Below are 22,306 nucleotides of genomic sequence, written 5' to 3'. Positions count from 1 at the left end.
GTTGCAGTTGGTAGATCATCCCCAATACCTGAGGTCTATATTTCTCTTCTTTAAAAAAAAATTCTTGTAGTTTAAATCTATTTGGGTAGGTTGGATGTGAAAGGGTTTAAATTGTCAGCTGTGTGATAAGGACTACGGTTTTGCCCTGAGAACTGGTCAAGAGGGGACCTGTCCTGGGTGCTGGTTTCAAGAGGGCTTCACTCTGGCTCTCCTCCAGCTGTGCCCCTCGCCACCAGGGACAGGTCCGAAGTGCCAAGGGGCTGTGCCTCTGTCCCCTTCTAGAACACAGTTTGTATCCCCGAGACATGAAATGTCCTGTCCAAACTGCTTAGTGACCATTTCCAGGGCCCCTGGGGGTCTCCTTAGTTTATCATCCCACAGCCTGATGGATGATGGAAGATTCTGCCCCCGCTCGGGGGGCTGCTGGTGGTGGGGGTGGGGGTGTGAGCAGAGAAAAGGGGGTGCCAACATGTTTTTGCATGGAACTTCACAGAGTCTGTGAATTTTGAATTGGAGCGTGGCTTTCCAGGTGGGTAAGAGGCATATTTACAAGTTAGGGGGCCAGAATACTTGATTTAACAGTTTGTAGCCTGATTTCCAGCTTTAAATGATATGTGGATGGACCTGCATTTGTACTCTTGTCTCACAATGTAGAAATGAGCTTGAGGGAACTGTATTATAATTTTTAAAAAATACGGGTAGTGAGTACTCATTATGTTTGGAAGAATAATGGCAAATATTATATTGTGTCAAACGAGCTCTTTTTAGAGTAAAAAACTTTCAAATGCATTACAGAACTGAAAATAATCAGTTGAAATGTCAAAATCTTACCTTAGTTCCCTTTCTCCATTTGTATAGCATGTGGGATCCTCCCGGACCAGGGCTCGAACCCGTGTCCCCTGCATCGGCAGGTGGATTCTCAACCACTGCGCCACCGGGGAAGCCCCCTGCCTTGCTTTCTGAATCATTCACTCTTAGAGCCTAGCAGCCTGTGGGAGCCTTAAACTGACACTCGCCCCTCATACAAGTGCGTGCCCTAGATAACAGCCTGCAGAGACACAAGCAAAGGGAAGTTCCTGATATGACTTTCCCAGCAGCCCTTGTGATTAGCAGTCTCCCTGCCTCCCAGGGCTGGCCCCCTTGTGTGCCTCTTAGATAAGACTCCAGTGGAGCTCACCACAACCTTGCTCTGTTTGGTTTGAATTGGTCCATCTGGCCTTACTCAGGAACCCCAAAGCACTCTACCCGAGGACCCTAAGAGAGGCACACACCCCAGTGCGGCCCCTCGAGGTAGGCTGTGTACTTGCTCTTGCAAGTACACAAAATCTTTTGTTGAACCGGGATCGCCCTCCGGCACACTGTGCTCTACCTCACAATTGTTAACAGAGTCATAGCAGCCTGCCACAGCAGGGGCCGCTGAGACTGGCCCCAGCCCCCTGGTCGGCGCCATGCCCTACTTGTTGTTAAATATTTTGAATGTCATCCTTGGTTTCAATACCTAAGTTTAATGTTGAGCTTTGTTAGTTCTTGAGTTTACCTTACTACTGATACATTGTAAAGAGATTCAGTGGTTTCTCTAAGCCAGTGGTTCTCAAAACGTTGTCCTCCGACCAATGGTATTAGCATCGCCTGGGAACTTGTTAGAAATGGAGATTTCCAGCCATCCTAGACCTACTGGATCAGACACCCTAGGGACAGAGTCCAGCAGTCTGCATTTTAACCAGCCCTCTAGAAGATTCTGGTGCCTGACCATTCACATTTGAGAATCGCTTCTCTATATGCCTCTTGCCTTCATAAACATCTGAGTAAGCCTTCCTTGAGCAGTTGGCTGTAATTAATCAAAGACGTTCAAACTTGTATAGGTTAGTAGTCTAGCTGAGGGGTCAGAGTGGGTCTGATCAATTTGAGGATGTAGTATGTACGCTCTAGTTGGATGAATAGTTATTACATTTTAATAGAAGTGTTATGCAGTAGAGTGCTTTGGAAAAAATCTCATGGGTTTTGCGGCTGTTAATCATTTTTTAATTTTCTATATTTTACGATGTTTTGAGATCGCGACTCCTTTCAGTCCCAGGGAGGGACTGCCCCTCCAAGGGTTAGCTAAGTCCTAAACATAGTGAATGACTTGCCTTCTACCATGCCTCTGAAATGCAAACCAGCCAATCCCAAGTTCATGCCCCCACCTGCCTCCTTTTATCAGGCTTGTGCAGTATCCAGGACACTGTCCCCCTACCCTGATCACCCCAGGGCCGGGTACTGGACAACTAGAGCCCACTCCTATAGACAAGAGCCTGCTGAAATTATTCCAGTTCTAAACCTGCTCAGTTGCTTACCCTGCCTCGCCCATTTCTTCCCTTGGAAACCACAATAAAGGCTTTTGCTCAGACTTTCCCCTCACCCCTTCTGCCGTCTGACCAACCCTGGTGCTTCCTCTTGTAGCCCTCTGTGTCATGGCATGCCACTTCCTCTTGAAAACTGTGAGTAACACTCTTCTTTTGAAGCCTGTCTCTGTGTCCGTCATCTTATCATACGTGTTTAGAAAAAATCCCGGGTACCTCTCAAACCAGGAGCCAGATAAGATTTGAGTTCCAGCTGGGCTCTGTCATTTACCCATCAGGTGACCCTGGGAATATTACTTATCTTCTGCCAGCTTCAGTGTCCTTATCTGTAAAACCCGTGAAAAGATTCCTATATCATAGAACTGCCATAAGGACTGATGATAATATGCATAAAAGGAGGGCATACTGAAGAAATAGTAGCTGTATGGTCCAGGAGGTGAGAAAATCAGGGAATAAAAGTCCCCTTTAGGCTCGGAAGTAAACAAGTACACTTCATGGATAGATACCTTTCAAATTCATATATCTTTCCTAATGTTCAGTTACCAGCAGCAGGAAATCAGGAGATATTTTATGTATTGCTATTTTTGTTCCCCAAATCAAAAAAAATTTTTTCCCCCATATTAAGTTATGGCTGCTGTTCCTGTTAAGGAAATAAAACGCGATAATTAATCTTTTTAACAAGAGAATTAGAGGAAGCATAGTTTATCATCGCTTTTCCTCAGCTCAAGTGTTGTTTTGATATGTTATACCTACCTCTGCTAATTACCTGAGATAGATAAACACAATTGCCAAGAAACATGGCACAGAGAAAAGAGGTTGGAATTTGAAACCCCTCAGGCCTTAAAACAAATACCTGCTTTGTGACCTTGGGCAAATCACTTACTAGCTCCAAACTTGAGTTTCCTCATCTGCAAAAGGACACAGAACACCTAGCTAAGAAAGATGTTTAAAAAGATCAGATATAATGTAAGTGATGAGTCCCTTTAGTGCAAGGCCTGGGACTTGAACCTTCCCTAATCTGATGGACCTGCCAACGGATAACAGAGCCCTGCCACAGCTCCCAGCTCTGAGTTTTCAGCATTTAGCTTCTCTCTCCCTCTTTTCCCTTCACTCCCTCCCTCCTCCTTCCAGGGGATGGATGAGTACATTTTTCAGGATTTGAATCATTTCCTTCCTTCTCACCGAAATTGTGGCCCACGTGGGATTTTACTGCCAGAAACAGAAGACCCCAAACATCCAAGTAATGACCAGATGCACTCATGTCTAACATAGACTCGTTTTCAGTTGTCCTCCTGGCCACTGGAGTTGGGCTGAGATTGCAGGAATCACTTATCTCTGGATAAGTAATCTCACCTGTTAGTCCTGCGGGAAGAGATGTAAATGCGCAGGCAGGTCCCCTCTTGGGGTGGGGTTTGGCCTCTCTGGAAGCGTTCCTTTTATTCCTCAAGCTGTCCATTCTTCTTGGCCCTCCTCCTGGAAGTCTTCCCGACAAGTCTACCACCCAGAGATTTCTTTCTATTTCTTTGGACATTTACTGACCTTTAGTGTTCTGTAACTAAGTTGCCAAGGCTTTTGGATGTTTTCCTGCCCAAGCCCAGTTTTCCAGTCTGGAATCTCCGGCATGGCTTCTTCAGCTTCCCTCACAGGCCTTGCACAGGACCATGCGCCTGAGTAAAGCTCAAGAAACTTCTGTTGATTCATTCATTGATTTCAGTTAAGGCTCCTGATAGCCCTGGAGCTTCTTAATTGAAACGGATGGGTGCAGACCAGACTATTAACAGACTTACCTGCATAGTGACTTTTCATTTAACTCATTTTTACAGCTATTGAGAAATTATAAAAGTGTTTTGACACTGCCCACCCCTTTTTATACCAGAACAATGACCTTTCACTTCAAAACACACTAAGTAATATGCTGTAGTTTCAGTAGCACGGTTTCAGGTAAAGACACCTCGACCAATTTCCTTGACGCAACAGCTTGTAGTTAGAGAATATCAAATGGAACGATTTTGAGAAGCAAGTCGAGTGTGGATGACCATTTTGCTTTGTGTATGTGTGCCGTGTGGGTGGTCTGAAGAGGCAGCATCTTTTGTTGCTCATTAGTCCAGGGATTGGTAAACTTTTCCGGAAAGGGCCAGAGAGTAAATATTCTAAGCTTCACCTAATATCTGTGTCACAAAACTACTCAACTTCGACTTTGTAGCATGCAAGCAATCGTAGATGATGCATTAACAAATGGGCCTGACTTTGTTCCAATAAAACTTTATTTACAAAAACAGGCAGTGGGCCACGTGCCCTAGTTTGCAGATCCCTGCTTTTGTCTCTTGTGAGCACTCAATTCATTTTCTGTGCTTTGAACTTCTTCACTTTGCTCCAGAGGGTTTCTTCTGTGTCGCAACTTTATTTTTAAGTGCAGTTTGAGCGCAAAATAATCTTCATCTCTGAAAAGGTTGAAAAGTTCGTGCAGAAAACAGCACAGAATGAGGAATGCACTTGATGGTGAATGATTCACGTGCGCCCTTTCTTCGGCCGATCCCCACCCACTCTCAGGCCTTCCTCCGTCCTTTGGTGAGTAAAACAAACCTTCATTACATTAGGTGAACATACTGTATTTAGTTTTGACATTGTGAAATAGACTTATTTCCATTGTTCAATTAATACATTTTTCTATCTGCATTTGCATATCTTTGTTTGGGATGGAATGCATCCTAATTTTCCTGTTACAACTAATGGAAGTATTTTTTGGTTTAATGGCTTTTCACTTAGCAGTTGAGTGCTCAGGAATGAATTCACCAGGTTAAGTGATGGATCGGTGTGCTTCAGGGTAAGTCCTCACTGCCCTCGTCTCTGGGGAAACTGCCAGTCCAAGGTTTCCAGCCGGCAACCCACGATCACCACTGCATGTCAGTCTGGACCTGGAAAGATGTGAGGAGATTCGAAGAAGGAAGGAAAGAGGGAAGAAGTGGGTCCCGGTGTCATGCTTATGTGAATGTCCTCTCCCCTGTGCACAGGGTATGGCAGTGATCCCCCTCTCGCTATCTTTCCATTTCCTGCTTTTCCTGTGTCACCTGAGGCCAGTCCTTGGGCCTCAGTTTTCTTAGGGGCAAAACAGAGATAAAAATGCCTTTGCTAGCAAGTATATAGGTTTACCATGAGGTTAAAATGGGATGTGAAAGCGCTATACCTGTGTGAAGTATCATTATCATCTGAGCATTTAGAAGGAATTAGGAGGCTGAAAGACCCTCAGATGCTAGCATCTGAGGTTCCTGAAGTTGCTTTTTTTTTTTTTTTTTTGCGGTACGCGGGCCTCTCACTGTTGTGGCCTCTCCCATTGCGGGGCACAGGCTCCGGACGCGCAGGCGCAGCGGCCACGGCTCACGGGCCCAGCTGCTCCGCGGCATGTGGGATCTTCCCGGACCGGGGCATGAACCCGCGTCCCCTACATCGGGAGGCGGACTCTCAACCACTGCGCCACCAGGGAAGTCCCCTGAAGTTGCTTTTTAAGAGTAAGTGGCTGAGGCTAACTTGTGTAATTTTCATTGCTCCTCTTTCTCCCTTCACTGTTGCGGACCATGAACTGTGGGTGATGGGCTGCAGCACTGAACTTGATGGTTGTGATTCCTGACCTCATGGAGCTCACAGTCTAAGAAGTAGCATGGAGTCAAGTCCAAAAACTCTCGGGAGGATCCCATCCTAGAAGCCAAAGGCCTGCTAGGATGTGTTATTGGAACAACAATAACAACATCCACAGCTAATGAGCACAAAATGTCTACAACATACCGTGATGTCATAATTGGGACAAAGGCTTATTCTTTCTGGTTTGGGGGCAACATGAAATGAGCAGAAAGTAAGGTAGGATGTGTTACAGGACTTTGAGCATGAGCCCATGCTATACTGGACCCCTCTGTGTCTGGCGAGCCCTGCTGTGCTGCCTCCCACGGGCAAAGGCAGAAGTTTTCCGTGAGAAAAGTGCTCTCCTGGTTTCTAGATGTAGCTGAATTCTCCAGCTCCACTCCCACTGTTCTGTGATCTCCAGCAAAAGAAAAACAGGTAGGTGGTAATTGTGCTGTGAATTCATGACATCTATATCATTGGATCATAAAATCGATATCACTTTAATAACACTGAAATATCTGATGCCCTGCCCCGTGAAGAAAGCAGATTTTTATAATTTAAATTGTTAGTATCAATATAATCCAAGAAATCAAAGACCCATTCATTCATCAGTCTTTCCACTGAGACGGATTACCTCTGAATTCATCCTGGGGAATCTGCTGAGACTGGGGCTTGATGAAAACACAAAAACGTACTAACCAATGGTGGGGCTGGAGGACACGATACACGGGTGCACTTTTCATCAAAACATGCACAGGGGAAAACCCTTTTGCCATATCTTTTGTGCTGGCTAATGAGCTTAATTCGAACACTTACTCGCCTTTTGTACAATTCTTAGCACCACGGAAAGGAAGTGCTTTTCCTTCTTTCTTAAACAAAGTTCCAGTCCAAACCATCAGCCTCTGTAGGTTGTCTTAATTGCTACTTTGCACTGCACTGGGCTATGACTCTGATTTTTGGCACATGCTGTCATACACAAACGTCCTAAAATAAAATGCTCCAGGATATCCCAGGAACTCTTAGAAGGCTTTAAAAAGGGACTCGCACACTGAAAGAATATCTTTGATGAAGCCAGTTCGGGCGAGCAGAATAATTATCGCCAAAGAAGTATGTGATTCTTTTGAGATCTTGAAGTGGGTTGGAAGAATCCTTGCCACCTAACTTATCATGGTTTGGGGGAGTTTGACAAGAATCCAGTTTTGATAAAGACAATCGTTTTTTTCCTCCCCAAGTGACTATACATTGGAATAGCTAAAACATCTGTTCAGTAACATAGTAAAACATGTACACTCGGAGCGCCTGAGAGAAGAGCCTGCCAAACGATCGGTTGAGAGGGGGAGCCCCCTCTTGCTGGGGGGAGGGCACCAAGATAAAGCAACCACTGTTTGTTTTGTCTGGTCAGGGGGAAAGCCAAGGCAACCAATATTTTTGGGTTTCTTTTATTTCATTTGTGAAGAAGTATTTGAGAAAGGGTGGCGAGAAAAAGCGACTTTCTTCTTGCCTGGCCCTTACATCTCTCCCAATGGATGCGGAGACAGGGAGCGGCGTGGAGAGTGGGAAGGCGGCCAACAGAGGCACTCGAATCGCCCTGGCCGTGTTCGTTGGTGGCACCCTGGTGCTGGGCACGGTCCTCTTTCTAGGTAAGTGGAACTGGGCTAGTGCAGTGGTTTCCTCGTGCTGTATTCTGGCAAACCTGGTCAGGATGCAGGTGGAGGGCTGTTTGTTTGCTTGTGTTCGTAGGTGGTGCATCCTTAGTTTCTATTACATATGCAAATGAAAGGAAGCTTTTTCTTTAGGAGGGTAAATAAATAAAAACTCCCAGGTACCAAATGCATAGTCCAGAATGTGGAGCCGGGTATAAAGTGGGTTCGAGTGGCTAGAGGATTTGGTTGTGTCGGGCAAACATTTCTTATGCATTACATGTAGCAAAATGAGTGTTTTTGAATTCATAGTCAGATACTTTGATTTATTTGGTGAGGAAAGACGTTACATTGTGATCAAACCATGCTGGAATTTCTTTCCACTTGATTTTTGTCAGTGTTTGCCTGAATGAATTGTGAAATTTAACTCACAAAGTACAAATCAGTCTTTAAAAATGCACCGTTAATGATATTCTTCAATTCCTTTCTAATCCAGTGACTCTGGTGGAATAAAAAATTTAACTCTGCCTTTCTCTTAGATTTAAAAACTAATGTGAAGGAAAACAGAGGTTTTCCTTCTAAGATTTGAAAGGTATTGTGATTCATTGATTTTAATGACTTTTGGTGAGAATGATGTACCCAGAGAGTATATATGATGTTAAAAGCATATTCTTATGAGACAGAATGAAATAGAAAGGGGAGAGGAATGTTCTAAAATTTTAGGCATTTTGAATCTTTGACTCTTCGCCTTTGTATTTTTCTCATACGGCCCATACTGTTTCATTAGCTTGAAAGTTATGTAGGACCAAGCCCTATCTATATTTAGGAGAGTCTAGGTGCAGTTTGAAATGTAGCAAGCCTCGGAACATACCTTGGCATATGCTGGATGCAGGAGGCGATGTTTATCTTGGCAGGGGAAAGCCAGTAATTAAACTTTAAAAGAGTTAGGGTTGTGTGGTTGAAAACTCTGCTAAAATGAGCAAACCATCTTTCCATGTTTTCTGTGGCTGAAGATTTAGGAAATTAGATGGCTTTATTGCTTTCTGGTACAGCTGAACCTCCTCCTGCAACTGAAATTGAGGCTCTCGAAAACTGGTGTGAGATTTCTTGGCACTTGGGGTTTAGGCAAGTGTCCTATCCTGAAATTCAAAACTGGAGGAACAATGATATGGGCAGGTCAAGGGAGTATGTACTATGTGGGAAGTGACTACAAAGTTAGACTATTTGTGTTTTGCAAACACTCCCAAACTTAAAAATCCAAATGATTACTGTTCATGTAAAAATATGTGCTCTTTTTAATGACGTTACTGCTGCTTGAAGCTTTTTTGAAATTCCTCTCTTATGATTACATTCTGAGGCTGTAGCATATTATCAGAATGTTCTTGATGGCAGCAAATCTTTTTTTTTTTGGGGGGGGGCACACCGATCTTAGTTCCCTGACCAAGGATCGAACCCAGGCCCTCTGCTGTGGAGTCCTAACCACTAGGCCACTGGGGAATTCCAAATCTTTGTTCCTTGAGAGAAGATGATTCTTTGGGATCAGCTCTGAAGTTTTTAGAGCACAGTGAGATTCATCAAGCCAGGCGATGCTATTATGCGTAAGGAGGCCTGCCTAAGATAGAAAAAATAACTCTCCAATGTGCCCAATAACTTCGCTCTCTCTCACTTAGAATCTTTTTTTTTGCGTTACGCGGGCCTCTCACTGTCGTGGCCTCTCCCGCTGCGGGGCACAGGCTCCGGACGCGCAGGCTTAGCGGCCACGGCTCACGGGCCCAGCCGCTCCGCGGCACGTGGGATCTTCCCAGACCGGGGCACGAACCCGCGGCCTCTGCATCGACAGGCAGACTCTCAACCACTGCGCCACCAGGGAAGCCCCCTCACTTAGAATCTTTAGAGAAGCTGTAATGGTGTTAGAGAATAAGCGTGTGGCCTCGCTCCGCCTTCGCTACTCAAAGTGAGGTCTGTGCACTAGCAGCATTAGCATCACTTGGGAGCCTAAACTCCACCCCCCAGACCTACTGACTCAGAATCTGCATTTTCACAAGATCCCCAGGTGATTCATCTGCAAATTAAAGTTTGAGAAGTATTGCTTCAGGTGACCACGTCCTTTTGGATGCATACATTCAGAGACATTTGCTTTTAAATAAATGCACACTCTCAAATGAAAACGTAAATGATATTTTTGTCAAATGTCTCTGCACTCTTTCTGACTCCCTTCCTTCCCTCCTCCCCTTTTCACTGCCTCGTTCCACAGGCTCTGCCACCCACCTCCACCCTGCACCTAGCAAAGTCCTTGTCTGAAAATCTCCTGGGACCTGGCAGGCAGTGCTCTTTATGACAGTATTCTGGTTAAGGTCCTCTTCTCTTCAAGGCACTTCTGGGTAAACTTTGTGGTATGTTTTTCTGCCTATACAAGTTCAGTCACACGTCTGCAATTTCTGGCATTCCTCCTTCCCTCTTATTTGTATTTTAGGCTCTGGGGTCATCTCTTTTTTAAAACCTTAGTCCTTATACATAAGAGTGATAGCCACTGGCCTTGGGGTGGTTTCAGAGAACTTAGAGCCCTAGGATTTAAGGCCTTATATGCCTATACCCAGTTTATTTTATTGTATTTCACTTTTTTCTTTTAGATTTATTTTTTATTCAGGTAACACTGGTTTATAACATTATATAGATTTGATGGGTACAATATTTTCAGCTTTCTGGGCCGTGCTGTCTCTGTTGTGGCTATACCCAACTATGTTGTAGCACAAAAGCAACCGTAAACAATGTGTACACAAACGGGCATGGCTGCATTCCAGTACAGCTTGATTTCTGGACATTGAAATTTATATTTCGGATCATTTTCACATGCCATGAAATATTCTTCTTATGATTTTTTCCAACCGTTAAAAAATGTAAAAAACATTCTTAGCTCACAGACCACTCAGAAAGAGGCAGTGGACTGGACTTGGCCCACAGGCCATAGTTTGCTGACCCCCTCTTTACACTCATGCGGATGATGTCACTGCATTCTGAAGTCATTTCTGCTGCTTATAGACTAATCTAACACAGGAGGGGGGAGATGTGGGAACATAGTATATGAATAACTGATTCACTTTGTTGTAAAGCAGAAACTAACGCACCATTGTAAAGCAATTATGCTCCAATAAAGATGTTAAAAAAATACTAAATAAAAAATAAAATGAGAAACCAAAGTGCTGTTTAAGTTTTTTAAAAAGCCCCTAACCAGCCAAAAGTAACATTTTCATTTTTTACGTTAGAAATATTTTTTTGTTGTCTCTGTTTTATTCACTTAAACCTTCACATTGTCTGGGCTTGTTGACCCTTCTTTATTTACAGGGTCTTAAGATAACCCCCCGCCCCATGGAAATGATGCTCTTCCTTCAGAGATTGGGTTTGTCTGCGTCCTAATTAATTTAACTTAAACTTTTCTTTTACTCATCACCAGGTAAAGATATTTGATTTTAGTTTTGCTTCCTTAGAGGTTTTCGGTCAATAATTATTTTCCATGAAAGAAATAACTCCTTAAAACTTTAAAAAATGAGATATAATTTACATAGAACATTATTATATTGGTTTCAGGTGTACAACATAATGATTCAATAGTTGTATATATTGCAAAATGGTCACCATGGTAAGTCTAGCTAACATCTATCACCTCACAGTTATGTATTTTTTTCTTGTGATGAGAACTTTTAAGATCTACTCTCTTATCAACTTCGAAATATGCAACGGAGTATTACTAACCATAGTCACCAGGCTGTGTGTTACATCCCCATGACCTATTTACTTTATAACTGGAAGTTTGTATCTTGAAAGGAATGTCTAACTATTTTATTATCTTTTTTCTAAAATAAAATAAGGCTAGTATCAAGAAGGTATTGTCCAGAATCATAAAATATTTTTATTTACAATAAACTTTGTTTTTCCACTGTAAAAAAAGACACATGCTCCTTAAAGAACATTTGGTAACCATATAGAAGTAGACTGAAGGGAAAATTTACTCCATGGTTCTACCACCAAGGCATACTGAAATATTCCATACTAATCTTTATGTTCCACGTGTATGTTTTTACCTTTTTTTTTGCTTTCTAAAGAAATCAAAATATAACTTTACGACAAGATACTTCTTTTCTTAAAAACAGGCCTGAGATGTTTGTTCCATAGACAGTTTTCTTGAATCTCTAATGTAACACAGGTAAAAAAGACTGTTTGGAGGATGAATGTGGGCTAATAAATAATTCAAGTTGCCACACTGGTAAGTGATGTACAGGTCTTTCATCTCTAGCAGAAATATAGATACCGCCCTACTTTCTGATCCTGTTTCTCCATTGAGGGTGCTATGAAAGGCCTTGTCCCCCCTTTACCTGCCACCATCCATCTCCCTATGGCCACATTTCCAAATGATTCCTTATTTCTGCTCACAGAGTACAGCAATAATGAATTCTCCACAATCTCCTTGGCTACCACAATATTTTCGACGTCTAAACTCACATCTGCTAATGCCCAGGTGCTACCTGAAGTTTACAAATAGGGCACCCTTCTATACTTCTGCAGAAATCCATTTAGATGAAGTTACCAGCCAGATGGGGGAAATTAAGCCATTGGTGAAAAGCTACTTCTGTCTTACAGGGTTTTTGTTTGGTTTTGTTTTGGTGGAAGTAGTTGGAAGCTTGGTCCACTAAGCTGTATCTGTCTGGTAGATGCATCTGTCTGGCTGGGCCTGGTGGGAGGAGGGTGTGTGGGGTACAGAGCAGGCAGATAATGACTCTATTGATAGATGACTGAGTTATGTACGATATATTTTTACTCTTCCCCCTTTTATGGGCCGTGTCTATATGGGTGGTTTAGATAAGACGCAGAACTTTATTTTTTTTTTTTTATTTTTATTTGTTTTGTTTTTTCTTTTTTCCGGTACGCGGACCTCTCATTGTTGCGGCCTCTCCCTTTGCGGAGCACAGGCTCCGGACGCGCAGGCTCGCAGGCTCGGCGGCCATGGCTCACGGGCCCAGCCGCTCCGCGGCATGTGGGATCCTCCCGGCCCGGGGCACGAACCCGTGTCCCCTGCATCGGCAGGCGGACTCCCAACCACTACGCCAACCAGGGAAGCTCAAGACGCAGAACTTTAAATGCTACCTATGCTAGCTTTTTCCTTCCACTCTGGATTTGGTCCAAATGACACAGTCTATAAGTTTCAATTTTCCCATCACTAAAATGGGAATGTAGTTGTAAACAAAAAATGAAATTATGAGACTTAAACCACAGATAATCAGAGATAGAAGAGACTTTAGAGATCATTTAACCCAGTGGATCTCAAACTTGACCCTGCATCAGATTCACCGGGACGCCTTGTTAAAACGCAGATGGCTGCGCCCCGCCCACAGAGTTTCTGAGTCAGAAGGTCTGGGTGGGGCTCAGTCATTTGCATTTCTAATTAGCTCCCAGGTGATGCTGCTGTGCTGCCCCTACCCTGGGGACCAGCACTGGTCTAGTTGTGCCCGCTTGTCTTACGGTCAAGAGAACCAAGTTTGAGAGCAACCAGGAGTCTCACCAAGGTTACTTAGCTAGTGGCCAGAGTCTGGTTCTGTGATACTGAGCCAAGTGGATTTTTGAATTCGGTGTCAACACAGGGAGGGATGAACTGACAGCAAATATATCGCCTATGTGCCGACAGTGGGTTACTTGGTGGTGGTCTGCTGCAAGCCAGTCATTTCTTTATTTTGGTCTGTTTTTTCAGTGAGTCAAGGTTTCTTAAGCCTCCAAGCTAAGCCGGAGTACTGCCTGAAGCCAGAATGCATCGAAGCTGGTAAGTCAGTTTTGCATCCTGTGTCAGGTTATGATTATGGTACCTTGGTGAGTGGAAGAGAAAACAGGCGGTATTTTTAGTATTTTGTTTGCTTGAGGTTTACCAGGTATGAAATGCAATTCTGATGAAATTTTAAGTTTTCTTTCAAGACTTGGTGTGAAGTTGTGGAACGTAGGTTTCCTGTTTTCTTTTTCCTTGCAATGAAAGAGCGGTGCAGTATTCCAAATCATTATAAGGAAATCGGGAAGGGGTGTGGAAGGCTGAATGGCCTCCCTTAAGACCTGGAGACCTTGACCTTCATATCTCCTTAGCTGGATATAGATTCCCATTTATCTCAAGTAGTCTTTCTGTATCTTCTGGTCAGTGGGTCTGGCCTGTCTGCATCTAAGCAGGGACCCTCTGTAAATCGATACTTCCACTGTCGCCTGGAATCTCTTTGGGTCCTTCTATTTCACGTTACAAGTCAAATTTTTCTTGAGGTGACAGGCTGTGTATCAGTGGGTACCCCAAAGTGAAGACGAGCGGTTAAAGTTGCCTCAGTTTTGCAACATCTATCAGTTTTGCCCTCCATAAACCAGTGTTAGGGCCTAGAGTTGCAGGACCTGGATCCCAGCCCCACACCCCCATTTTTAAGTGGCCAGGGACACTAGAGTGTGTTTTCCAAGGGGAAAGTGTTGGGATAAGTTAAGCACATGGTCGTTTCACTCTCCTCTTGGCCTTAAGAGAAGAGATTAATGAATCATTGCACCAAATATTTATTGCACCCCAGGCACTGAGTTAGGTTCTAGGAATAGAGCAGTGAGGCCGAATGACCAGGTAAGGGAAGAAAGACAACAAACACCCAAGGCAATTAATGGACAAGAAAAATATCAGCTGGTGGTACATGTTATGCAGAAAATTTAAAAAAATAGAATAATGTGGTGGCAAGTGACAGGATGGCTAGATTGCAAAGTCTGAGGAAATGACATTGAAGGGGCCCTTTTAATAATGAGAAGGGAGTGCTGTGTGAAGATGGAGGAAAGGGCTTTCCAGGTGGGGGGAACAGCTGGGGCAAAGGTCCCGTAGAGGAAAGAGCTTGGGGGACTTGAGGAATGGGAAGAGCCTCTGGGTAAGGGGCAGGATGCAGGCGATCAGGGTCAGTGGGGAACCCAGGTGCCAGCCAAGTTTGAGCTTTTCCTAAGTGTGCTCAGAAGCCTCCGGAGGGATTTAGGAGAGACACAGGATCTTATTAGCCTTCAAAAAGATCTCTCTGTGGAGAGCTTGGCTCCGGGGAGCCTTTTGGGGCAGATGAGACACTGCAGGGAGCAAGAATGGAAGAAGGTCGCTCAGGCACGTGGTTGTTTCTCGGCAAGCCAGGTGACAGGTGATGCTGTCTTGAATTCAAGATATGGGAAGGGAGGCAAGAGGGTTTAGGAGATAGAGAGCTTGCTAAAGGATTGGATGTGGGCTGCAAGAAAATTCAGAGAATCAAAGAGATACTTACATTTTTGCCAGTGGTTGGGTGGTGACATTGAGATGGAAAAGACTTAGGTGAAAGGGCTTTTAAACTCTGAGGCCTTGTACAAAGGTACTAGGTTAGACAGTTGTGTTATTAGAGTTCTTTTTTCTAAATTTATTTTTTTATTGAAGTGTGGTTGAATTACAGTGTTCTGTTAATTATTGCTGTACAGCTAAGTGACTCAGTTATACATATATATATATATTCTTTTTCATAGTCTTTTCTATTATGGTTTATCACAGAATATTGAATATAGCTCTCTGTGCTATATAGTACGACCTTGTTGTCCATCCATTCCATATGTACCAGTTTGCATCTGCTAATCCCAAACTTGCCTTCCTACCCTCTCCCACCCTCTCTTACCCGTTGGCAACCACCAGTCTATTCTATTAGAGTTCTTTTTTAAAAAAATATTTATTTGGTTGTGCTGGGTCTTTAGTTGCAGCAGGTGGGCTACTTAGTTGCAGCATGCACGTGGGATCTAGCTCCCTGACCACAGATCGAACCTGGGCCCCCTGCATTGGGAGCACGGAATCTTAACCACTGCGCCACCAGGGAAGTCCCTTGTCCCATTCTTAAGTGATCAACATATATATATATATATATATATATATTTTAAACCGGACAACATGTTAAGTGACTTACATGTGCCATCTCATAAAAATCTTCATAAGAACCCCGTGAAGTTTGTGCTATCACCCAGCCCAATTGCACATGAGGAAATGTAGGCTTCTAGGAGCTAAATAACTTGCTCCGGGTCACATCCCAAGTTACCAGCAGGGCTGGGCTTCAAGTTCATGTGTGGCTCCTCTCCATCTGTGCCTGTGCGCCAGAGGCCATGCCAGGAAACTCTCTTGGACCCTGGTCCTGTCTTGCTCTTTTTTTCATAACATTAGACCTACTGGAGTCTAGAGACTAGACAACTGTTTCAGCTTTTTGATCTCGTCTTAGAAAGGATGAGAAAGATGTGGGAATTCCCAGGTCCTTTCCTGCTCCCAGCGGAGCAGCTGACCTAGGGATTTCTCCAGTGGAGCAGGGGTGACCTGGAGTCGGGTGGGGCACCAGGCGGGACTATCAGAGGACAGGTTTTAGACTTGACGTCACCTTGTGCTTTGTCTGTGGAACACTTTTTGCAGATGTGTGAAATTAAAAATTTTGAACTCAAACTCATATTGAGGGCTTCCCTAGTGGCGCAGTGGTTGAGAGTCCGCCTGCCGATGCAGGGGACACGGGTTCATGCCCCGGTCCGGGAAGATCCCACATGCCGCGGAGCGGCTGGGCCCGTGAGCCATGGCCGCTGAGCCTGCGCGTCCGGAGCCTTTGCTCCGCGACGGGAGAGGCCACAACAGTGAGAGGCCCGCGTACCACAGGAAAAAAAACAAAAAACAACCCCCAAAACTCAAATTGAAACCCTAAGTCACCTTTTCGTATGGAGGGCCACTTATTTCATGAGTTTTGTCTCTTTATTACGAATCATAATAATGCAAAAGTAAAGCTTTAAGAATGCCATTGATTATGTCGCCTCCTGCCAGCTAGTGTTTTCCCTTGCTGCCCTCTTTTTAGTTTTCACCTTGGCGACTGGCTTTCTAATATTGAAAAAGATACTTCTGCTGTTTCTGTAGCACAAGGCTAACCAGGGTTACAGTCCTCTTCACTGTAAGTGGGCGCCGCTGTGCGGTGCGTGGGCGCCGCTGTGCGGTGCGTGGGCGCCGCTGTGCGGTGCGTGGGCGCCGCTGTGCGGTGCGTGGGCGCCGCTGTGCGGTGCGTGGGCGCCGCTGTGCGGTGCGTGGGCGCCGCTGTGCGCATGAGTGCTGCGTGGGCGCCGGTGGGCGGTGCGTGGGCGCCGCTGTGCGCATGAGTGCTGCGTGGGCGGTGCGTGGGCGCCGCGTAGGCGGCGCTGTGCAGTGCGTGGGCGCCGCCGTGCGCATGAGTGCTGCGTGGGCGCCGCTGTGCGCTGCGTGCTGGCAGGATGAAGTTTGAGAGAGCGACGTTCTGGAGTTTTTGCGAGCAGGTGCAAATCTTTTCCGAGATGGCTTCTCTCCTTGACTTTCCTTTTCTCCTCTTCTCTATTTCCATCTATCCTAATTCCTCTTTCAGAATAAGAGGTGGAGGAAGAATACAAAGAAATGAGGAAACAAGGAAAGGGCGTGCTCTTGATAGTAGATAAGGCCAGAGAGGTTGATGAGAGTGAGGCATGATCTGTCTGGCCAAGTACAGGCCATGCAATCTGGGCTAAATACATAAACCATCCTAAGCTCAGTTTCACCATCTATAAAATGGGAATAAGAGCTTTTATTTATCATACTGGTTGTGAGACTAGAAGAAAATAATGTTGGTGGTAGTACTAGTAATCCAGGTCCACAATGCCATATCCTTTACCCTGTACCCAGAGAGCGCTGTAATGCTCAGTTGGCAAGACTGGACCTGAGCTCAGTTCCTGTGATGGCAAAACTGGATCTTAACTCATGTGAGGCTGTTTTAGACTTTGTTCATCCCACTTAAGAGAATATGCATTTATTCCCTATAGAATTATTAACGTGCTTGCTGCAGGAGTGCTGCTCCAGACATTGCTGGAGGTATTATATAATCTGTAGTTTAGGCGTTGCATTACTTTTCTAGAATCTATGAGCTCTGAAACATCTGGCCTCAAGAGTTTTGAGTAAGTGTTTGTGGAACTGTAATAGCAAATTTGTATGTATGGTTGCCAGATTTAGCTACATGCTTTCATTCAGGATGCTCAGTTAAATTTGAATTGCAGATATACGACAATTTTTTTTTTTGGTATGAGTATGTCCCGTGCAATATTTGGTAGTACTTATGCTGTAAGAGTAGTCATCTATCTGAAATGCAAATTTCACTAGGTGTTGTGTATTTTATCTGGCAGCTGTATTTATTTGGCGATGTGCCTGACACTGTTCTAAGCACTTTACACATATTTACTCATTTAATTCTCATGAAAATCCTATGTGGTGCTATTATTATCCCATTTTACAGATGAGGAAACTAAGATACAGAGAGGCTAAGTAACCTGCCTAAGGTTACATAGTTATTGCATGGGGTTGTTGGCATTCAAAACCAGGTGGTCTGGCTCCAGAGTCTGTGATGAGGCTATACTGCCTGCAAAGGGCTTAGCATAGTTCCTGGCACAGAGGAAACGCTCGATATTAGTGATTTTATTGTTACCCCCTCTCCACCACAGCCCTGATTAAACTTAAAAAGTCAGGCTGGTATAAGGAGTGGTGTCTCCACTTCTACTAGATAAGCACTAGCTGGAGACTGAATAACAATTTACCTTATATGCAACGATTTGAGGGAATACAAAGCTTGGCCTTTCACAGATTTCCTTCATTATCATATTTCTTTTATTAAAACAAGACTCTCTGGTTTTTCTCCATGGAGCTGAGTAGGGGGAGAGGAGTTTTGGTGTCTTGACAGCTATGGTCCCTTGTAATTTGAAGTCACAGTTCCCTTGCAGAAAGTGCAGCCCTGTGCCCAGCTGTGAATTGTGAATGCTGAATTGAGAGGCTGAAGCTGGAGTTTTTCCACGTAGTGGGCTCAGTCCCAAATTCAGTGTGAGTGATGTATTCCCCCACTTTATACCAGGGCTGAGGTCAGAGCTGATCTTGCAGTTTAGGTACCTGCAAGAATCCTGAGGAGATGCAATACATTTGAGGGTTGGGGGCAGGGGGAGGCTTGGGAAGGTGGCCAGAAAACAACGCGCTTCTGAGAATAAAAATGTGTGTGAGGGTTCCTCTGTGTGACTCTAAATCTTGTGTGGGACTAAAACTTGTATGGTCCATGTTCCTGAGGTGTCCCATAGTAGATTCATTCTGTGGCTGCACAACCAGAATAACCACAAATATAAACTAAAATGAAGATTTTATGTGTCCTAGCAAATTTGCTTGTTAAATATTAATGATAAAATAGTAGCAGTAAGTAAAATTGTAATTGGAGACAACCTAATTAATTCTGAAAGATGAAAATATTAAGTTAATTTAAAATTTATCAACCTTAGGTTCTAAACCAATTTTTTTCTTTTTGGATGTGGAAGGATTGAGCATGATGGGGATTTTGGAGTTACACGGAGATTAGGTTGTTTGTATATTATTAACTTCATCAAAGACAAAAAGCTGTTTGAAATTTACATAGAAAGTCTAGGCTAGAGAAATATGTAGCCTTACTTTTAAACCTGGAGGAGTCACACACATAACCAAACTGTAATATGTGCATCTAAATTTATGCAGATTATATTTTTTTGGCAAATCATTCAAGTTTAGCTGAAAACTCATTGAGTTTTCATTACGTCCAACATAAATGTGTTCTGGCATTAATTAATTATGAAAATCACCCAGGATGTCATCTTTCCAAGGTCATTAAAATATTGGCTGCCTTTAAAAAAAAAAAAATCATTTGGTGCGTATCTTTATGCTAGAGTGGTAGCCAGCAGTTGGAAGGGAGTTGGAGTTCAATATTAGGAATTTTGGGACCTTCTCATTTTGTAATGAAAGACTTGTTTTTAAAGCTCATGGATACATATTTAAGTATGAACAAACTTCCTACCGATTGACTGTCTTCCATATATAATCGAGTGTGGCCTTAAGAAAAAGGAAAAGATGGCAGATCAGTCTATCGTGTCTTTCTGTTAACTCATACAAATACCCAGTTCTGCCCCTAGACTTGGGCAAGAGGGGCCCCTGCCCTGGGCCCCTCATTTAGAATGTTACACTTTGCTCTGCTCTGGCTATGCCTCTCCTCTCCTCAACCCAGAATTCCCTACAGGATGGCCCCAAGCCTCCTTTTAGGGCCTGTTTGGGTCTCTTCCAGGGCACCATTCCTCTGAGAGCTGCCCTGAATGTCAGGGGGGCTCAAGGATCCATACCTGGCCCTCCAAGTCTTTATAAAGGTAAATTGTAAATAGATATTGTCAACATTGAGGTCTCACATGTGGGCTTCTGTTTCAGTTAACCTTTGTTGTGGAACAAACCACCCCGACCTTAAAGGCCTGAAACAGGAGTGATTTAATATATCTTAGGATGCCTTGGGTTTGGCGGGGTTCCTCTGCTGAGACTGCCTAGGCTCATTCATACAGCTGCATTCAGTTGGAGGGTCGCCTGGCCTGGAAGGTCCATGATAGTTTCAGTCACACGTCTGGCGGTTGGTGGTGGCTTGGTTCTTCTTCACGTGGCCTTACCTCCTCCAGGAGATTCTTCAGAGGGCAGTCTCAGGGCTCCAAAGGGATTTAACGTGGAAGGTGAAAGGCCTCTTAAGGCCTAGTTTTGAAACTCATGAAAAGTTACTCTGCCACTTTCTGTTGGTCAAAGCAAGTCACAAGGCCAGCCCAGATTCATGGCAGGGCAAATAGATCCTGGTGGCAAGAGTGGCAAAGTCACCTTGCAGAAGCAAGTGTCACACGTGTCCTGGCAAACAATTTACCTTATACTCCATTTGTATTCCTGTTCCAGGTCCCACAGATGTTAGGGGTGCTCCTGCAAAACCCAGTAACAATAATATGACTAAACTTTTATCCACTCACTCTGAATGTAATAGTTTAATATAGTGAAGTTGATTCAGGATGTCATTTGAGGGGAAATGTAAAAGCCAAGGCTTGGGAACTGGTTGATATGAAATCATTGTTTAATTTGGAAGAGACCAGTACACAATGTGCAGTGCTTGTCATTAATCCTATGATTTTCTTTTTAAATAGCTGCTTCCATCTTGAGTAAAGTAAATCTGTCTGTGGACCCTTGTGATAATTTCTTCCGGTTTGCTTGTGATGGCTGGATAAACAGTAATCCAATTCCTGAAGATATGCCAAGCTATGGGATTTATCCTTGGCTGAGACGTAATGTCGACCTCAAGTTGAAGGGTAAGTTTCTACTGGGGTTTGGTGATGCCCTTTACAGAGAGCAGTATTTGACAAGAAAAACATAGTTTTGGATTTGAGGCATGACTGCTTACTCTTTAACTATACTAAATTCACTTCCAAGATTTTTTAAAGTGGAAGATTGAAAGGAAAGTTGTGGAATTTTAATCTTTCAGATCTCAGTGCAAGCCTAGTGTAGCTCATTATGTTCACATTTGATAATAGTAAGTTCTGCTGCTGAAGGATAAATAGCATTTGATTGCTGTTTGGGAGCAAAGGAATAGTTAATGAAAATCATGTTATATTGGTATACTTATTCATCTGTTATGTTCAGAGCAAACTTCATCACTTGCTCACCGTGTCCTGGATTTTCATGGTTTACAAAATGTACTTAACACTTCATTGTTTTTTGACATCACTTTTGAGAACTCTGGAAGACCTTGTGTTTGTCATGTTGTTCCTGTTAACTTCTAAGTTGGCTCTGGGGAGACTGTTATTTCCCCATGGCCTCTCAAGCAATGACAAGCTCACACACACTCACATATGCGTGCAAGCACACATACTCTTCAAAAGTTGGAAATATCTTTTGCTAGAGGATCTTGTGCTCACAATTGGTCTAATTTTTATGCTGAGTTATTGGAGAAAACCGCTTCAGAACGCAAGTAGGGAGATTTCAAGGCCAGGTAAGATGAGTGTTTTGAGAAGGCAAAAATAGTATATATTCTTTTCGCTTTCTTATATAACTGAGCTATGCCCTATAACTTGCATTCAGTAACACACCTAAAAGAATTTCTGAAAATTTTTGAGAACCATCATTTTTCTATCTTCTCCATATCCTTTTCCCCAAGATTTTAAGAATTAAGTTCATTAATTTTAATGAAAGTTAAATACGTATCAACTTATATATATATATATGTTACAACATCTGAAACTATTGGCAAAATAATTAGATACCTGTTGTCACCGTAAGGAAAAATGTGCTTAAATTTCACAACTAGATATAAATCATATGGATTTACATTTTCTACTAGAAGGCTGAAACTTAGTCTTCATAAGTTATAAATGGGAATTTGCAAGAACGTCAGAGTTTTCCCATAACCCAACAGGTGAGATTCCTGTTCTGTGGAACTGTAAATAGGACCTTGAAGAATGAATTTACTGAGACTTATTTTCCTGTAGGATATTAACTTGTGTCGGTCCTTTACCTACCATTCTTGCCTGTTTCCTGTTTCCCTTCTCTGGCTTCTTTTCTGCCTAGACAGAGAGATGTGTGCATGTGTGCACATGTACACACACACAATTGGAGAAATATCACTGAGGGATAAGAAAGAGTCAATATTTCCAGATAGATTATCCTTTTATATTAGTTATAGCCCAAATATTTCTATCTTCAGGGCATGAAGCAGTTATAATAATTTAAAGAATTTCTGGGAATGTCTTATTGTAAAAACTAAAATCAGTATCGATGGGCTTTGTTTGAGGAGGTCATGGTATATGGGCTAAAATTCACAGAAGTAAGAGTAAATTGTTCAGAGCAGCAGA

At 43.4% G+C, this 22,306-nt stretch overlaps 1 protein-coding gene across 2 annotated transcripts in view; it reads left to right on the top strand.

Annotated features, from left to right (window-relative positions):
• Window positions 1-6,975: 6,975 nt before the first annotated feature.
• PHEX (phosphate regulating endopeptidase X-linked) overlaps window positions 6,976-22,306 on the top strand; it is a 199,425-nt gene continuing 184,094 nt past the window's right edge. Inside the window, exons 1-3 of one of the 2 annotated variants that reach the window (XM_059051149.2) lie at window positions 6,976-7,594; window positions 13,335-13,403; window positions 20,606-20,767. In XM_059051149.2, the coding sequence (XP_058907132.1) occupies window positions 7,477-7,594; window positions 13,335-13,403; window positions 20,606-20,767 (349 nt within the window). In that variant the 5' untranslated portion in view covers window positions 6,976-7,476. Of the gene's footprint in view, window positions 7,595-13,334; window positions 13,404-20,605; window positions 20,768-21,265; window positions 21,448-22,306 lie in introns of those variants that run through there. The other variant, XM_067023429.1, reaches the window with a different exon arrangement.

Source organism: Kogia breviceps, chromosome X (genome assembly GCF_026419965.1).
Source record: "Kogia breviceps isolate mKogBre1 chromosome X, mKogBre1 haplotype 1, whole genome shotgun sequence".
Lineage (NCBI taxonomy): Eukaryota > Metazoa > Chordata > Mammalia > Artiodactyla > Physeteridae > Kogia > Kogia breviceps.
Note: the sequence above shows the minus strand (reverse complement) of the source record. Positions and strands in the feature narration are given on the sequence as shown.